Source organism: Aptenodytes forsteri, unplaced genomic scaffold (assembly GCF_000699145.1).
Source record: "Aptenodytes forsteri isolate BGI_AS27 unplaced genomic scaffold, ASM69914v1 Scaffold265, whole genome shotgun sequence".
NCBI classification, from domain to species: Eukaryota; Metazoa; Chordata; class Aves; order Sphenisciformes; family Spheniscidae; genus Aptenodytes; species Aptenodytes forsteri.
Genome location: NW_008796175.1, coordinates 1,677,047 through 1,696,348, shown reverse-complemented (window position 1 = coordinate 1,696,348; position 19,302 = coordinate 1,677,047). Strand labels below are relative to the sequence as shown.

Below are 19,302 nucleotides of genomic sequence, written 5' to 3'. Positions count from 1 at the left end.
TCGGCTTTGTGGTGCTTAGTTGCCAGCTGGGGTTAAACCACGATGTCTGTACATAGTACATTCTTGTACTTGCTTTTCCAGTCTGTCAAATTAATTGGGAGTAGTCACACATCACTCTTTGCACTCTGAACCACTGTATGCTGTGACCAGGGACGCAAACAGGAGTGATGGCATTCTGGCTTTGTCCACCTAAGCCCTTTGTGGTCCCCGAGTCATACGTAGTATTAGTGTTTGAAAGTGTGAGCTGTAATAGATCTGAAATGCTATGAGTTTGTGTTTGTAGCTATGCCAACATGTTACAAGATTTCAGTGTGAGGGAACACCAGCAAACTTGGTGTTTTGTCATGTACCTAAAAGGGGAAGGAGTCAGCAATAGGAGAATGATTTTCCTAACATTAAGAAATAGTTTTTTCAGTTAATAACTTCCATTAATCCTAATCCTTATCGAGCTGCAGACAGTTTTTATTTGTATATATCTGTGTATAGGTTTTTTTGCTGCTGCTAAACAGATGTATGATCATGAATAGATCATGAGATGCCCCAAAAAACCCTTTTACTTTGTGTAATACTAGTTAGGTCTAAATGCTTTTTCTCTCTAGGTAAAGGTTGTCTTTGACTAAATCTAAGCTACAGCTGTTAGAATATCTGAAGGGGGAAGACTTCAAAATCTTTTAATTACATAATATGTTTGATATGAGCATGGAACGTGTCAGGCAGTGGCTGATATCTGTACAGCTGCATTTCTGATTTATGAAGTTGAAGCTTGTGATGACATCTGTGTATAGTGGTTGATAATGTTTGTGCTAACATGCTAAAGGCAATTTTAACTTAAACTTAGTCTTTGTAAAATAAATATATAGTGAGCTACAGAATTTCGCATTAAAATAAATAATCTGTAAGATCAGATGATTTATATTTTGCCCTAGGTTTTGGAGTCTAATCAAGTCATATTGATTTCACATCTTATTTTTTCCATAGGAAATTCTAGCAAGTGTAATGATAAAAAACCTTGATACAGGTGAGGAAATACCCCTGAGTTTGGCAGAAGAAAAGTTACCAACAGGCATTAATCCCCTAACTTTGCATATCATGAGAAGAACTAAAGAATACGTCAGGTATGAATGATGATAGCTTTCAGCTCTTTCTGATACTGTTGCTGTCATAGTTTTTGCATACATGGAGGCAGCTCTTATGCAAGTAAAGAGAGTCCTACTCCATCTGTCTCTGACTAATTTTAATGCTAATTCCCAGTTCTCTATGAACTAGGCTGTTTACTGAATACTTTTAAGTAAATTAAAAGTTGATGATATTGCTGGAAATTGACAGGCAAGTATCTCTGAAAATCCAGCTGAACTGTAATTAGCACTTGATGTGTTAAATGTTGTAATTTCTATACTGAATTAAACACAGTTTATGTTCAAGTACTACATGTTGTTCATGCTACCACGTCCTGTAGCTTCTTCAGTGTTTAATTTAGTAGACTTTGGTGCTCTGAAGATCTGTGGTCCCCAGTAGAGCTGACTACTTTGAGGTTTTCCTGTCATCAGCAGGGCTTTAGGCCCTTTTAATGTTTAAAACTGAGTCTGTATGTAAACTTCGATAGAAAAACAGTTCCTTAATGATCAGGAAATTGTGTCATTCTAGATTTTTTTTTTCCAAAGACCTAGATTTATGTGAATTACACATTAGACAGTTAGGTTTTTTGCATTGCTATATTGTCATTGAAAGCTCACTTCTGTGGAACTGTACTCTTCTGTCTACAAACTTCTGTTTCAGAATTAACCAGTATTAACTTACTTAATCTATGGAAAGCAAGGTATGAGAACAAGGTGGCATGTTACCAGTTCCTAGTAATGTAACGTATTTTGTCTGCTCTTAGCTTTCAAAGCATCACAATAAGCTTAAGATTTTGAATTTATGGAAGCAAGTAATGTATCTCTGGCATCTGGAGTGTGTATGCAGTTTTAGTATCAAGATGCCTAGGAATTGAAAGATCTGTTTTATTACTTGATTAGCATCATGTCCATGTATTTCCAATGTGTTACATGAAGGAATAAAGATGGATCCTAAAATGCAGATCCTACTTTACTAATGTTTTGTTCAATTTAAACTCATTATGATTTCGTATTAAACAATCACTTCTGTATTTCCTAGTAACGATGCAGCACAGTCTGATGATGAAGACAAAATGCAGACACAGCAAACCGATTCTGATGGAGGGAGGTTAAAACAAAAAACGTAAGATGCTTTTTCATGTCCCTACAAAGAAAAGACAGGTTCTGTTTTTCTAAGCTGAAGCTCTCCTTCTGACTTCTGAACAAGTTACCCTTTAAGTACGAGTGATACTTGAATTTACGTACGCCCATTGCTCTGCGGTTAAACTGAAGATTACGTGACTGTTGGCAAATTAAATGCTTATTTTAAGAAGTGGTAATGGAAAGAGATAATATTGCATTTCAAATCAAAACTATTGATTCATTACAGCAAAAAATGAGAATTTGCCAGTGTTATGTGTTGAAAAAGTGCCCTTGCTTTTTAAGGACCCAGCTGAAGAAGTTCCTTGGCAAATCTGTAAAGCGAGCAAAGCACCTTGCTGAAGAATACGGTGAACGTGCTGTAAATAAAGTTAAGAGTGTTCGAGACGAAGGTCCGTGACACTGACTTTTTAATATTTTTTTTTTAATAGAATAGTCTGCTTATCCTTGGGCTTCTAGGAATGAAAGCTGTCTGAGGGACATATACTGCCGTATACTACCATTGTGCAGTTGATGTGGCTTTTTAGAGTTAAAGCTTGTAGCTTGGTAGGCATTCTGAGACTAGTGGGTTACACGGATGAATTCTTGTAAAGTAATAGTTGAAACACCTTTTCAGCTAAACTAATTGAATACTATAATTTTTGTTGTGCTGTTAGAAAGCTGTCTGGATATCAAAATGTAAACCTTTTTGGAAAGTTATTCCAGCAAAGTAGAAGTGGGGGTTGTCTTCATTACTTTAATAAAATCAGATTGTTTTCTGATAACCAGTGCCACCATTAAAATTCTTGTATAGCTTGAGCTCCTGTTAGAAGATTTCCAGGTACAACTGTATTCTCCCTTCTTGTTTCATCAGTGTTTTTCAGACAGACTTCTAGTACTGCAGTAAGCCAGTCTAACCACAGCCTGAGATAAGTGCCACAGAATTGCTGCACTTCAGCATCTTATGTTGCCACTGGCTGTTTGCCCCAGCTCTTTTGCAATTCTTATGCTTCATGGGCAAATCACCAGGCCACTTCAGCATATTCAGTCAGAAGAAACGGATACAATGAAATGGATAATTTTCAGCACACATTAAACTGACAGAAATCACTTAGTGCAGGATCTGCTGAATGCAAGACCCGGTGCAAAGAAAGGGGCAGAACAAGAATGGATAGCAGTTCTTATTTTGAGTGTTCAGTGTTTGGATTCACTGCAACCCAAAATTAGTGTAGATGTATTTTTAGACCTTGATGCAACAGTATTTTTGTTTTGCTTTAAGATCTTAATATTACCTATAAAGATTTGCTAATTCAAGACTAATCTGCTACCAAAAAGTATTGGCAAATGCTTACTAATAGACTAAATGTGTGCTGTGATATGTACTGTTGAATTTGTTTCCTCTTAGTCTTCCATACAGATCAAGATGATCCCTCTTCCAGTGATGATGAAGGGATGCCATATACAAGACCAGTTAAGTTCAAAGCAGCGCATGGCTTCAAGGGACCTTACGATTTTGAACAAATTAAAGTTGTTCAGGATCTCAGTGGAGAGCATATGGTAGGTCTCAAATTTCATCTGTGGTTTTGCTGAATCTGTCCAGCCTGAGTTTCAACTTTTAGTTTTCCTCTACTTGGTGACCTCCAGAAATTACTGTCAGGTTTATTCTTCTTGAAGAGCAGTTTCATTCTGGAAAATAACATCCTGGCAAGAAATGAAAATTGGGTTAGTTTTATCAGATCTTCAGAAAAAAAGAAGTCTGTAGATACTCAGGCTTCAGGGATTCTCAAGAGCTTTTCCTTGAAAGAGTTTTGGTATTGCGTGGTACTTGGTTTCTCGGTTCCTGCAATTACAAATTTAGGCTGAAATAGGCTATGTTCCACTACCAGAACTGAGCACAGAGCAGCAGGGTTGACCTACTCAGCAAATAAACTAGTCTGCCTATTAGAGATATGAACACAAGTATTGAATAGAAATACTAGATAGGTTCTGGAGGCAAAAGTGGGGAGAGATTAATGGGGTATCTGGATCAGAATGATAAGGAGGGGAGAGACCAGGATATGATATTTGCAGAGATGCCTCTGGAGAACAAGGCAGAAAAACTACCTATTCATCACTGTTGGAAGTGTGCACGTTCCCTTGCAGAGTCTGAAATACATTCTAGTATTGCTGACTTCCCAGATTCTTCTGCTGACAGCAACTGTCTGACAATTGAAACAGTTCCCCATCTTTAAGTGTTAGGCTAAGGATAATGACTTACAGCAATCAATTTGGTGACTGGAGAGTTCAAGCTTGTCATCCACAACTAAAGTTTCCAGTCCTACTGGTAATCCATCTGTGTTAGTTTCCATCATGCCAGTATTTGACTACTTAAAACCTAGGAAATTCCCCAAAAGCATCCTAAAAGGATGCTAGGTTGGTGGAGTCAAATGCCTAATAGCTGTTCATTAAAGAACAGGAGGAAATGGAATATTGCTTGTGTGATACTGTGTTTTGTTGACTACTGACTCTTCGGACTTTGCAATGGAGAAAGAATTGTTGTCTTCACAGGCTTTGCAAAATCCTCATGCCAATTCTGAATTTAACAAATACATGTAGTACTCATTTTGGTTGCCAGAATTGATGTAACCAAACACAATTTCTATTTAAAAAAAAAAAAGTGTTAGTGCAGCTTGTGCTAACTTCAAGTGCAGCTACAAATACTTGCCAGTTTTATAAATCAAATAGCAGGTTATAAGTCACTCAGAACCCTGGCTTGCTGACTGTTACTAACCGTACCAGTTTTATGTGGAATGCTGTGGTAGCGCTGAGCTTCCTTAACTCCTGTCCTACAGTAATCTGCCTTGTGAGCTGTTTCTTTCAAACTTTTTGCAAATATGTTGCACAATCCACCAGTCTTAACAATTACTTTTCAGTATGTTGATCTACCGTTTATTTTACTTGTGGTATCTTGTATATGTCCTAAATCTTGTCAGTTTACCTTATAGAAAGACTTTTGATATGCAAAAAGGCACTTTATGTAACTTAAACAATGATCTTTTTGTTTTGACAGGGTGCTGTTTGGACAATGAAATTCTCTCACTGCGGTCGATTACTTGCATCTGCAGGACAGGACAACGTAGTAAGAATATGGGTTTTAAAGAATGCTTTTGACTATTTCAATAACATGCGAATGAAGTACAACACAGAAGGTATCTTTCTATGCATTGCTAGAGCTCTAAAACACTAGAAATTCTAGTTATTTGGGAACTTAGAGTTGACCATGGTGTTTCTGCCTGTGTTCTAGGCCGTGTCTCTCCCTCCCCATCTCAAGAGAGTCTGAATTCTTCAAAGTCTGATACTGATGCAGGGGTATGTACACTAAGTATTGGGAGGGGAAGAGGTGGGGGGGTCGCATTGTTCTGTAATGCCAGATCTTCATTGTTGCTTTATCCAAACACACATTAAAGAGTTCTTGGCCTGTGTCTTTGAGGCGTAGACAAACTGTCTTATCAATAGACACCTTCAGTCAAATACTGTTATCCCATGTGTGTGGGGTGCAAGCAAGAAAGTACATCACTAAATACATTACAAAACCTCCATAGCTTCGCTGTGGCCTTCTGCCAGAGTAGATTTCTGAGTGAAATGCTAAAGGAGAAAAAAAAACTACATTGTTGAATTTCCTGTCTTAGTGTTTTGCCTTGAAGCATTACTTACTGTTAACATCTGACTTGATGATGTCTTTTCTGAGAAGGCCAAACTCAACAATGGGATCCTCAGAACTGTAATAAAACCTGACGTTTTAAAATTTTTCACACCTGTGTAGGATAAAATGGAACATGACTGACCAAAAGTATTAAGACACTCTTACTTGTAGAGCATTCAGATGATGAAATCAGGGTTTAAGCAAAGATTTTAGCAACAGCGTTATTTAACGTGCACTGTTTTGGCGGGGGTGCGGGGGGGAATCTTTCCTTAGCTTAGGTAAGTGAATAGGCTTGCTTAGCCACACACACCAGGGATGTTGTTTTGAGTGTGTTTTTGCTGGAGAGCTTTTGTATAGGAACATCTAGGGTTTTTTATTTTGCACCTGTTTATTCTGAAAGAGACTTTTATTAGGAAGTTATCATTCTTGATATGCACTAGAAACACAGAAACTTTAACTTGCAGTTCATATTCTAAACTGGAATGCAGTTTTCAAGATTGATGTACTTTGTTCCAAACACTTATCTTCAGATTTTTGCTTAAATTGCTGTCAAGCTTATCCCATTCTTATCCTATTGAATAAAAGCTGTATGGATGGAAAATGTAGAGCTTCTTAATTTTGGAATTTCAAGGTGATGTTTCACAGCCCGTTGTACTTGAAATTTACTTTGGTTGTTTATTACTGCAGTGTTGTTTATTTTAAAGTCATAAGAGTTGTTCTTCAAATTGCTATTGACCCTGTACTTTTTATAAGCAGTAATTGCTTTATTGTTAATTTCTCCAACTAACATTTTGTAATGTTTCTATACATTTCTCTGACAGATTTGCAGTGGAGTTGATGAAGACCCAGATGATAAAAATGCCCCGTTTCGTCAACGACCATTTTGCAAATACAAAGGGCATACAGCAGATCTTCTTGATCTTTCCTGGTCTAAAGTAAGGCACCTTCATACAGACTACACAGTTCTCTTGTATTTTCATTGTTTTCTTTTGTCAGTTGCCATTGGAACCATACATCTAAACAATATGAAACAATCATTGAAGTTAAGAGAAAAGATTTGTAGAGACAACACTTACTCCAGCTGAAATAGTTGCAATAAAATGAACAAACTTCTTGGGCTTCTCTAATTAAAAGTCTTCTTTTCAAAAAAAAAAAAATCAAGCTAGTAACAATTACAATTGTGTATTCAATAGTGGAGTTAAATTGTTTAGAGTGGGAGGAATTTCCATTGAGCTGTGTGATATCTGATTTATGGTGTTACTGCTTTTCTTGTCTTCAGTATGCTTCACTGGTTTTATGCAGTGTACAGATTCTAAAGTTGCTGAATATATACATATATCTTAAAATTAGAGGATTACCTTGTGCTTAACTTTGGAAATGTTTCACATAAAGCTTATTCAGTTAATTGTCCACATTGGAATACAGCTGTAACTTTAAGAACACAGTCTGGCTGAAGGATCTTAGGCAGGAGAGACTCTCACCCCTTCTCTGAAGCATGTTGTGCTGTTTCTTCTCTGAATACTTTAACTACTTTCCAAGTATTCATTTCCGCTGAGATTCTTCCAGAAAACTTTCTGTGACTGAGCATCAGTGTACTGGGCTTAAGGAAAGCACCAATGAGTAATGATAATTCGGATAAAACATTTTATGTGAAAGGATGAAATGTTGACTTTCATGGCAACAGAGAAATTGGTAAGACTTTACCAATCAGATTGCTTCTGTATTTTCTGTTACTTTTGTGTCTATTAATAACCATAGAATTCTCATTTCACAGAATTACTTCTTGCTTTCTTCTTCTATGGACAAGACTGTCAGACTATGGCATATATCAAGAAGAGAATGTCTTTGCTGTTTCCAGCATATAGACTTTGTCACTGCTATAGCATTCCATCCAAGGGTAAGTGTAATTGCCCTCTTTCTTCTAGAGAGGCAGAATTTGAAATTACAAGAGTCCTCCCCCTTTTTTATTTTCAATTAAAAAAATTGAATAATAGTTCGTGCACTTTAAAAATGGCCCTGTTGGATAACATTCCGAAACTTTAAGTGTTCATCTTCATTAAACTTCACCAGGAGTGTCCATGTGGTTTAACCATTTGTAAGCATGATGTGGAAAGTGAATTGTCTGTTGGCTATAACATCACAGCTGGTATAGTTTTGAGTAACTTTGTGATAAGTCAGAATTTTCAGTGAGGGATGTTGTGATTAAATATTAGTGGAAAAAATCATAATGAACTAGAACAGATTGTCTAGAGACCACAGAATCCTTGGGGATGTTTAAAACTGGACAGGATATAAACCTCTACAGCCTGATCAAACTCTTGAGGCTGTCCTTGCTATGAGCAGGGGAGGTGGACCAGAGACCTCCAGAGATCCCTTCCTATCTTATTTGATGATTTTTAGAAAATACTGTAATAAAGCTTCCTAATATTAATAAAACTCAAGTAGAGGAAAAGTGTTTTCCAGTGTTCCCTGAGCATACATAACTGGTAGATGTATCGGGAACTCTGAAAGGAGCTTTCAACTCCTGACAAGGTTAGCACTTTTTACCCTCTCAACATAAGTTAGAAAAATAATTGCGGTAACAGTGAACAATTTTCTAACTTGAGGTATACACACTGCGTGTGTGTAATCTTGTCAAAAATCTGTAAGAAATTGAACTCTATTTACCAGTAATTTTAACATTATCTTTTCAGCCTTCTTAAACATTATAATCAACTCATCTGAGAGCTCTTATTTGGGAGGTTCTGGAGAGAAGCTGTTTGGAAATGGAGCAGGAAGGTCTTAAGGAAATCAGGGCATACTCATAGCACAAGCAGAGATTAATGTAGTTTGTCCTCTCAGGATGACAGGTACTTCTTAAGTGGTTCGTTGGATGGGAAACTCCGACTCTGGAACATTCCTGACAAAAAAGTGGCATTATGGAATGAAGTAGATGGGCAGACGAAATTGATTACAGCTGCCAACTTCTGTCAGAATGGCAAATACGCAGTCATAGGCACATATGATGGAAGATGCATCTTCTATGACACAGAGGTAAAAAGTTTTTGATACTATGAATTTTTTTAATGTTAAATTTCTATGACACAGAGGTAAAAAGTTTTTGAGACTATGAATTTTTTTTAATGTTAAATAACAAACAGATTTAAAAGTAATGCTTATTTAAATATCAAGAAACAAACCTATTAGAACTTGAAGCAAAATAGTTTAAAGTTTTTACACAATTATTTCAAATCAAGATACATTTTAATATCTTTTCAGCACTTGAAGTACCATACACAAATACATGTGCGTTCTACCAGAGGCCGAAATAGAGTTGGAAGAAAAATTACTGGCATTGAACCCTTGCCTGGAGAAAATAAGGTACTGTCTTTCAGTGCAACTTTGGCTCGGTACTAGAGTCTGATATTTATATCTAATGTTTAATAAGTTTGTGCTAAGTCTTGTTTGTAGTCACTGACTTAAATCAGAAGTCCTTTAACAGTACTAAAATGAACATTACTCTTTGCTGATTTAGACTGATACTCATTCTTGGACATGCTAATGGTTTCCACTTCTTCTAAATTTTTTTCTTGGACATGCTAATGGTTTCCACTTCTAAATTTTATTTATTTCTTTTCTAGATACTAGTGACATCAAATGATTCCAGAATCAGATTGTATGACCTAAGAGATCTGTCTTTATCTATGAAATACAAAGGTTATGTCAACAGCAGCAGCCAAATCAAAGCCAGCTTTAGGTAAGATAGTATTACAGCAATGGAGTTGCTGGATTTGGGAAATGCTGTGGCTGAAGTACAGAGGCTTTTGTTTAAATAATCTGTTTACTTTGGTATGCAGCTGAGCCTCCGAAATATCACTTGGCTCGGAATACAAAAGTAACTAAAGGCTCTGGTCAAGAATGACAGAGCTGCCTATGAGCAGGGAGCTTCTGTGGATGAGTGAATCCCGTTGTATTGACAGTACGATGCATGTCCATTACTATTGCTGTAAATACAGGAACTGTGCTAGAACTGGTGGGGCTGGGACACCGCATCTTTTCTCTCCTCCATGATAAATAGGCTTTATTTCCTTAATTTTGTCAGGTATTGTTGCAGATGTGTTGGTCACCCATCTGATGCCCAAGGCTGTTGGTCACTGCCTGTGTATCATCACTGTCAGGAAACAGCCTGCAAATCTGAGTTGCAATTCTTTTTTTCTTTTTTCTCTGTGCTGGCCTAAGATGCTTGTCTGAGTTTGAGTATATTACTGTGACTGTCGTGGAAATACTGGTTTTTAAGGTAGTAAAAGAGAGGGAGTAGAGGGAAAAGAATATTTGTTCTATTCCCTCTTTGAGTCTTGCAGAAGCCAAAGGGGAAAAATGCTTGGGTATCTGTTTAACCTGGATGTTTGAGCAGAGGAGGGCGGCAGTGCTTAAGGAGTAATGCCAAGTTTAATCTTGATTGTCAGCTGTTGGCCTTTGAAAGCACCTTTGAGGCTGACCCAGTATTTCACAGAGTGGCTGAGGTTGGAAGGGACTTCTGGAGGTCATCTTGTCCAGCTCCCCTGCTCAAGATTAATTTCCCAAATTAACGCTAACTATGCTACAGCCCTGTAAGTTGATGACTTAGAGTTTAGATATGTAGCATATTCATGCAGTAGGTAAATTTAAAAGTAAATACTTGAGTTGGATTTGCAGGTACTGTTTTGCCCCTGTCAGTGTGTGTTATACAGTCATCTGGTTACAATCTTGTTGAATGCCTTTCATCTTCCACCTGTGTGGATTTTTTTTGCCAGTTATTGTGTTGTAAACAAGTCCTGTTACACAGCCTCAAGTGTTCACACAGGTTCTAGACTCAAAGATGCAAATTGCACTTAAAGGTTATGCCACTTTCTTGTTGCTGAGTACAGCTGTTAGACTAACCCTCTTCTACGTCTGCAGAAGAACAGCTTTTGTGTGCTATTCATGAGAACTAGTTTTTCTTCCAGAGGGGAGAGCATCAGGAAGCTTGCATGCACATTCATTTAAGGACTGTATTTTTGTTGAGCTGCAGTCACTAAAGTAAAGGATCAGTTTGAATTGTGAACTTAGCCTGGTTGCACTTGTAAAGCTGCAAGTCCTCTGGAGAGGTATTGTAACAGGTGCTTGAACAGCTAAGAAAAGTAATGTGTTTCCTTCTTTGAATCTTTAGCCATGACTTTACCTACATCGTAAGTGGTTCAGAAGATAAATACGTTTATATTTGGAGTACATACCATGACTTGAGCAAGTTTACATCTGTAAGAAGAGACCGTAATGATTTCTGGGAAGGGATTAAAGGTAAAAATCAACTTTTGATCTTTGTTTTATTGAACTTCATATGATTTAAAAAATTAAATATTTTTATCTCTAGTTTTTATTTGCTCAGCAGTACTATTCATTTAGTTTGAACAAATTATTAGCAAGATGCATTGTAAGTGGTAGATTTTCAATAAGTGGACTCTGTCAGAAAACCTTCTCCGCAGGAAACTCTCTACAGATGCGTGATTGGGATGGCAAGAGTCAGAGTAGCTAAGAGTTTGTCCAGCTTCAGTAAGAGATTCTGAATGTTTCACTGGCAGAACTTGGTTGTATAAGTGTAGTAATCAAAATAATTATCAATCCTTAGATCCTTTATGGAAAAGTGGCTTTGAAAACAAATGCAAATGTTTTTTCTTTCATGGCAGGATTAAAAAAAAAAAAAAGAGCAACTCTTATCTCCTATACACACAGAGGTTTTGGGAAATGTGGGACCGTATTTATATCAAACATGTTTTGGAGGCCTTGCCGGTTAGCTTTGGGCACTTACAGGAACTTCTGAGATCCCTAAGCTTATAAAACAATAACAATTGTTTCTTGAATGATGAGCTTACTTGGTGCCACTAGCACTGAGATTCTTGGATATTTACTAAAATTTATGCCTGCTATTTTTGTAAAATTAACAATTCCCTGAAACAAGGTAATCAAAATTGGATTGTCTTTCTGAAGCACACAATGCAGTGGTCACATCTGCGATTTTTGCTCCCAATCCTGGTTTGATGGTGTCACTGGAAACTTCTGAAAAGCAAGAAGCCGAAAGTAAGGGAGAAGATTCTGAAACATCAGATACCATACCCTCTGGTAGGTGTTTAAGATGAGCTCTGCTTGATACCATGGTGTGAGGAGGAAAAGATTATGAAGAATACTTTCAATTTGGGAGGGGGGTTTCTTGAGATGAAAAGTCCTTGCAGTGGCGTGGATATATATCCCTACCTTAGCAGTTGAACGTTTTGGCAGCTGTTGCATTCTTAAAACCTGAGAGAATGTGAAGTGAGGGGCATAGCTGTTGTCCTGTGTACTTTAGGATTATTGTTTTTACACTTGAACTGTTAGGAGGTAGGGCTGTACCAATATATAATGAAAAAGTCCCTCTCCTAGAAATGCAGATGTTTCTTAAAGTATTGGCTAGATAACAGGAATGTGATGGAGGAAGAAGGTTGTCACAGTGATAGCTTATCTTTTAATGAGAGCTTGATTTTTAAAATTTTTTTTTAATGAACTAACAGTTTATTCTTTTTCCTTATTAAGGAGCTTTGAAGACAGATCACACAGAAGTGCTTTTATCGGCTGACTTCACTGGAGCAATCAAAGTCTTCATTAACAAAAAGAAATATGTATCTTAGTTGTTTTGCAACTGACAGCATAAAGCTATGGTACTGTGGGATTAAAATTCCATAAATGATGCGGGCAAAAGCAAAGTATCTAATATAATAATGTTACAGGCTGATTTATTTTTAAATCTTTATTTTAAGGCTACTCAAATATTGGATCCTTGGAAAGCAGTGTCTACCTATTAACACCTGGGCTTGTAGAATAGAAAGGAATGTGTAAGAATAATCCTGCCAAACATTAGACTCTAAACTTCCTACGAACAGTTGTTTTGCAATGTAATTGTGAACCTGCACAGGTTTCTGCACAAAAACGTATTCACACATGTGTGTGCCTTTTGGTTACATGCACTAATTTGAACATATATCAAAAGGATTTTAGTGGTGTTTGTGGCCACTAGATGTCAGGAATGGGGATGGGAAGGGAAGGTTGGAGGTATGGCTGGAAAAATGCTGAATGATCTAGTCTGATCTTTGCACAAAATGCCGTTTGAGAAAGATCTTGAATTTGTAGTAGCTATTGTTCAGAGTTTTTAAGTTATGCAAGTTTTTGATGGGTCAGCAACCATGTGTAAATGTTTTTATAAATTTCTCAACTTCAGGACGTGAAAACTTTTTTGTTGTCTTTTAATTGTTGTGGACTTTAGATTCCTTTCTTATATATAATTTTTTGCACACTGGAGCACAATACTTATGTAAAGAATTCTCTCATTCCTTGTTCACGGGCACCAGGATATATTCACCTTCCAGATAAAATTAAGCTGCATTAGAAAGTTCTTATATTTTACAACTATGTAAAATAAACTGTTTACATTTTTTAAGCATTGTAGCTTAAAGTTTTAAGTTCTTTTTGTTTGTTTAGTGCCACTGAATTTTGAAAGTCTTTGTAAATATTCATATAAAACACCTATGAAATAACATTCTGGGCATCATAACCCATGAAATGTTATTGATGGTCAAGTGTTTCGGAGAACAGATGTATCATTAAACTTGGTCACACACTTGGAAATTGTTGCTTCTTTTCCATTTTGATTCATAAATTTGCCTTTTGTCTAAGTAGTTTTGACCTGTTTCTCGGATCATTGATCTTGCATGCACTTGTTAACTTTTGAGTTCTACTTTTCCTGATCTTGTCACTTCTTTGACAGCTTTCTTTCTGAAGCAATGGGGAATGGAGTACTGAAACTGGATATCAAGCAGAATTAAGAGTAGTTACATGATAGTTTAGTGTGAGGAGGAGACTTCAAAAGTGTGTAAAGAATCCTCTCCTTCCCATTAGTGGAAGAATGAAGGCATGGAAAGGCAGGAAATGAGTCTCACTCTTCTTTTAATTGTTTTTTACCTAGCTGAATTTGACCATGAGTTTGTATAAAATTGTCTTGAACAAGAAAGGCACTTGCAAGGGGTATATCATTAGACAAAATAAATACAAAAATGGTACACGCTATATAAAATTATTTTCAGTTGACGCACTTGGAGTAAGTTTGACTCTCAGATTTGAAAATACCTGTATAGATGAGACAAGATAAACTCTCTCAAGATTTTTTTGTTACTTTGAGCTCCACTGAATTAACAGAAATGAGGAGAAGCACAAGAAGACATTTGGTCTGTGACTCCAAAAATGAGTTTCTCTCATAGGTTACACATGTCGAAGACTGTAATTGACTGTGATTCCTGTGAGCTGATCCCAGACACTTCTGGAGCTTGCTATAGACATTCTACATGTTTAGTGACAAATGCAAGCTAAGAAGCTGCATTGTGCAGTATGAACACCATCACTTTGCTTACAGGTACCGTCCCTCTAGTGTCTTGGCACATATGGCCTTCCTGTCTCTGGAACTAGAAGCCCAGACCAGGGGAAAAGGCATATGGGCTTTGCATTGGTTTTTTTGGGGTATGCTATTTTTTCAGGTGTGCTGCTGTCCCATTCCTGCTTTCCCCATATTATAGAGAAAATAGCAATTGCAAAAATAAGTAATGAGTAACAGGAGGAGGGAGCACTTCTTAGCTGGTAAGAAATGCAAATAAGAGGATGGGTCCAGGCCCAGCTTTTCAGAGTGACTGAAGACCTGGCTCCTGTCAACATGCAGTGTTTGATGTAGATTTGGGACTAAGTGGACTTTCAGGAGGGATCCTGCAACATTAATGGCGGGCATCTTGGCAGGTTGTTTTAAATGTTCTATGCAAACGGTCTCCTCTGTAACCTCTTAATGATCTGAATGTTTTGGGTTTTTTTGAAGATTTAAACATGACTGCTATGGAGACCTAAGTTGAACTGCAGTTTATCCTTGTAGCTGCCAGAAGCTCTATTAACAACAGGTCCAACACAACACCTTAAGTACTCAGGTGATCATAAAAAAAGGTTATTGTTGTTTTTCATTATCCAGGATCTTGTGCAGGCAGTAAACAAAGCAGATCTCAAGGAAGATGTTTGACTTCCATTTATCTCGGTGTTTAGCTTCTAGCACTCACAGTTCTGGTGCTCCTCTGCAGTGATCTAGTATTCTCTAAGCTTTTTCCCCAGTTGAACTGTGCTGCACATTTTTAATGGTTCAGAAATCAGTGCCTCTTTCCCTCTCCTTTGAAAAGTTGCATCAGTTAAGTGGTACTCCAGTCTGAGTGGTGTTGTGTCCTGTCTAATCTCGTCCACTACTGGGTCTTAAGGCTTGTCTGGTACCTTACACAGCTGGGTTTTGCTTTTGTCTGGAGCCTCCAAGTTCTCCTTGCGGGTAAATGTCAGTTACTCTGCTGAGTCTGCTTTGTTCAGTCAAGTGCCTTCACTGTATATACATCAGGTAGTGCCCTTGCACTGGGAAGTGATGTCCCCTTGAACACGGGCAAAGCATGGGTGGAGGTCTGTTTAAATGAAGTTCCTCTCTGGACTGCTGCTTTCAAGGGCCTACTTAACCTTTTGTTCTTTAACAGAAGTTATGGACATCCATGTAATCAAAATTCTGCTTACAGAATATGATTGAGAATTCCCAGGAGGCAGAAGTGAGGAACTGCCATTGTACAGGACCCTGGCCCAGGCGATGTCTGAATTAACTTGGTCACTTCCCAAGAATCAATAAAACAAGTTGATTGGAGTGTCATAGATCACTTGAACTCTTCCCTTCAACACCTAATTTCTACTGTAACTGGCTCCTGTCAGCTACTTCTGGCAGCAAGCAGCTATGAATGGGAACAAAGCTGTTTCTCTACTACCTTTGTCTCTCTCAGTGCTGGGCATCAAGCCCAGTGCATGTGCAGAGGACAAAACCAACAGTTCAAGTAGATGAATAATGTTAAAATTGGATCTTTAAGTGCTGCACAAGTCATGTTTTCTGAACTTAAAAAGGGTGGGGGTATTTGTTTCTTTTGGTTGGTGAGATTTTTTTTTGTTTTTTTAACTGAAAGCAATGCTGAACTCAACCACTAGCATGATGCTAATGCTATTAAATATAAGAACATTAGCCATAGACATGGCAGAATCGATTTATCAGGCACAGGGAAAGCTGCTGTATGCTTTTTTGCCTGCCATTAGCAATTTGCTGCACGCACGTTCAGGAAAATGTTGGAAACTGGCCACTCTTCAAACTTGATTCAAAGTGAACTTGCGAGTGTAAGTGAATGCTAAGCTGCTATCTTCTGAAGCAAACTTACATGCTGCTTTTTACTGGAATATCAAGCAATGCAAATTTATTTGTGTTTTGTCAATGTCTGTTTTCTATGTGTTTTCTCTCTCTAGTTATATATATGATAGGTATCTGTTTGAGAACTGCATATAAGCACATTGCTTCATTTTGTGAATGTGGAAACAAACTGGAAGGCTGTAGGGAACTGTTGACTAGTTCTGAGGATGTGGTACTGGAGTCGTGGTTCCAGGTTCTATATGCTAATAGCTGCTACTTCTGCTTTCCTAGTATTTTGCTAACAGTATTGGCTTGCTGCCAAGATGCTGCGGCAGCTTTTCAGTTCACGTGATTAGAAACTGGTCATTTTTTCCTGCATGTGCTTTAGTGACAGTGCTTCAGGCTTCTGTGTGGAAATCTGATCAGAATATAATGCTAAGTAAATGGAGCACGAAAAACTAGTGAAGCCAAGTGCTACGTACAAAAGAACAGACAAGAACAGACAAACGGCGCCAAGTGCTACGTACAAAAGAACAGACAAAAGGTTATTCAGAAAAGGACCTGAGTACTTGTTTAAGCCTGTGGGTAAATTTTCCTTTAACTGCAGTAAGTGATGAGCATATGCTTAGAGCTGTGCAAATAAGTTTGTGCTTCCAACATCTGGAACTCCTTTGACTTTTGTAGGGTTCAGGCATAAATTTAAGCATATCCTTAAGTACCCTCCTGAATAAAGACTGTCATTATATTACGGTGATTATCAGAACAGCTTGTTACAGAATCACACAATATTCAAGGTTCAGGGAGACCTCTGGAGCTCTAGTCCACCCCCCACTGCTCAACCGGGGTCAGAGCAAGTTGCACAGGGCCATGTCCAGTTGGGCTTTTAATATCTCCAGGGATGGGCACTCCACAGCGTCCCTAGGTAACCTGTCCCATTGGTTGACCAGCCTCACAGTAAGTGTTTTCTTGTTGTCTTTCATTCTTTTTCCACTTACTTCCTCTGGTTGTATACCTAAATGTCCTAATGCCATTTCTGACTTTTTAGTCCTACTGGGCTTTGCTTAGGTGAATTTGTGTCTAAGTTGTTCAGTTCTTCAACAGGCTCTGTTTTTATGGAAGTAACTGCTAAATGGTCTGACGCAAAGCTGGGATCAGTGTTGGTCGGTGTCTTTAACAGTCACTTCATTTTCATCTCTGGCTTTTCAGTGTTTTTAGCCTCAGAACTTAGATTCATGAAAATTTCTGAAAGACCTTGTGCAATATTTTTTCAAACTCAGCACTGCTGGAGCTTCCTCTAAACTGTTGTCAGTTAAAGGGTTCAACAGCTGGAGGCCTCGTTAGCTATTACAGTATGTACTTGCTCAGGAAAAACTCTTCTAAAACTTACTACAAATTCAGTAAGTTCTTACTGAGGTCACACTTCTTGCAAGATGTTATAGACATTCTGAACTGCATTATCCACAGTGCTACTCAGATTGTACTTGGATTTGCTTTGGGGAAATTTGTGAAAGGTGGGTTTTGAGACTGCAGTGGAGTTGTTTTTCCCCAAATTATATGGTGAGCTGGTAGGTTTTATGCTTGTACCCACAGTGATGATTTTTCTAGGACTGGAGATGAGCGCAGTGTCAAATGTTCTGTATTTCCCCAGTGTGTGTGCTATAGCTGCTAGGGTTGTCTGAGGGGAGGGCATAGACTCCTCCAAAAATACATAATATTTCTCTAGTTCTGTCATCTGTCACAGGTGTAGGTAAGATTCTTCTAACTTGCTACAAACCATGTCAGTATATTCCCAGTTATCATAGAATCATAGAATCATAGAATCATTGAGGTTGGAAAAGACCTCTAAGATCATCGAGTCCAACCGTCAACCCAACACCACCATGCCCACTAAACCATGTCCCTAAGCACCTCATCTACACGTCTTTTAAATACCTCCAGGGATGGGGACTCCACCACTTCCCTGGGCAGCCTGTTCCAATGTTTCACCACTCTTTCAGTAAAGAAATTTTTCCTTACATCCAATCTAAACCTCCCCTGCCGCAACTTGAGGCCATTTCCTCTCGTCCTATCGCTTGTTACTTGGGAGAAGAGACCAACACCCACCTCGCTACAACCTCCTGTCAGGTAGTTGTAGAGAGCGATGAGGTCTCCCCTCAGCCTCCTTTTCTCCAGGCTGAACAACCCCAGTTCCCTCAGCCGCTCCTCATAAGACTTGTTCTCCAGACCCCTCACCAGCCTCGTTGCCCTTCTCTGCACACGCTCCAGCACCTCAACGTCCTTCTTGTAGTGAGGGGCCCAAAACTGAACACAGGATTCGAGGTGCGGCCTCACCAGGGCCGAGTACAGGGGCACGATCACTTCCCTAGTCCTGCTGGCCACACTATTTCTGATACAGGCCAGGATGCCATTGGCCTTCTTGGCTGCCTGGGCACACTGCCGGCTCATGTTCAGCCGGCTGTCGACCAGCACCCCCAGGTCCTTAATTATTATCTGGCTTTTCACCTTATAACAGAAACAGGTAATAATTGAGTGAATGTGTTCATTTAATTAAATTTAGATTTGTTTTTCTTTTTTCTCATAGTAAACTACTGGGCATTTGTGTTTAAAGCAGTCAAGCTTGGAAAAAATGTGATTTCAAATGAGAAATACGCTAATTCAGAGCAGAAACAGACCTTAAAGGCCTGTTGTACTTTGAAGAAAGAAAAACTCTAAGGAACACTTCCTATCAAATGTTGCTGGGCGTTCTAAAAATCATTAAGATTAGGTGGGCTTTTTTCTTAATTCAAAAGATATGGCAGCTGATAGGAGGACGTGCTTTTGGATCTCATTGTGATAGACAAAATTAATTGGGCACTGGACTGGGAGTTAGTGGTTGCCTGAGGAGCGATGGTCATGGCCTGAATAGTTTCATTGTGGAACAGCCAGTAACCTTGACAGCTGGTGCTTCAGATGGGTACTCTGCTTAAGCTGAGGAAAACTATAAAGAAAATTGATTGTGGGGACGAACTTGTTACCAGAATGGAATCTTTGCTTAGTTCTGTCCAGCCATCGCTTCTGTCTGCTGTCTGGGCACTCCTGCTCATTTGGACCTTTCCTGATACCCAAATGCTATTCATAAACCAGAAAAGCTTTTT

General features: G+C 38.4%; 1 protein-coding gene across 1 annotated transcript in view; it reads left to right on the top strand.

Moving 5' to 3' along the window:
- The window catches only part of WDR44 (WD repeat domain 44), a 19,563-nt gene extending 5,997 nt beyond the window's left edge, over positions 1-13,566 (top strand). The window contains exons 6-19 of the mRNA XM_009287591.2: positions 979-1,115; positions 2,155-2,238; positions 2,541-2,647; positions 3,640-3,791; positions 5,284-5,422; positions 5,518-5,582; positions 6,738-6,851; positions 7,691-7,813; positions 8,758-8,949; positions 9,175-9,276; positions 9,537-9,652; positions 11,084-11,211; positions 11,899-12,030; positions 12,478-13,566. Coding sequence (XP_009285866.1) covers positions 979-1,115; positions 2,155-2,238; positions 2,541-2,647; positions 3,640-3,791; positions 5,284-5,422; positions 5,518-5,582; positions 6,738-6,851; positions 7,691-7,813; positions 8,758-8,949; positions 9,175-9,276; positions 9,537-9,652; positions 11,084-11,211; positions 11,899-12,030; positions 12,478-12,572 — 1,686 coding nt within the window. The 3' untranslated portion in view covers positions 12,573-13,566. The remainder of the gene's footprint in view (positions 1-978; positions 1,116-2,154; positions 2,239-2,540; positions 2,648-3,639; positions 3,792-5,283; positions 5,423-5,517; positions 5,583-6,737; positions 6,852-7,690; positions 7,814-8,757; positions 8,950-9,174; positions 9,277-9,536; positions 9,653-11,083; positions 11,212-11,898; positions 12,031-12,477) is intronic.
- Positions 13,567-19,302: the final 5,736 nt, after the last annotated feature.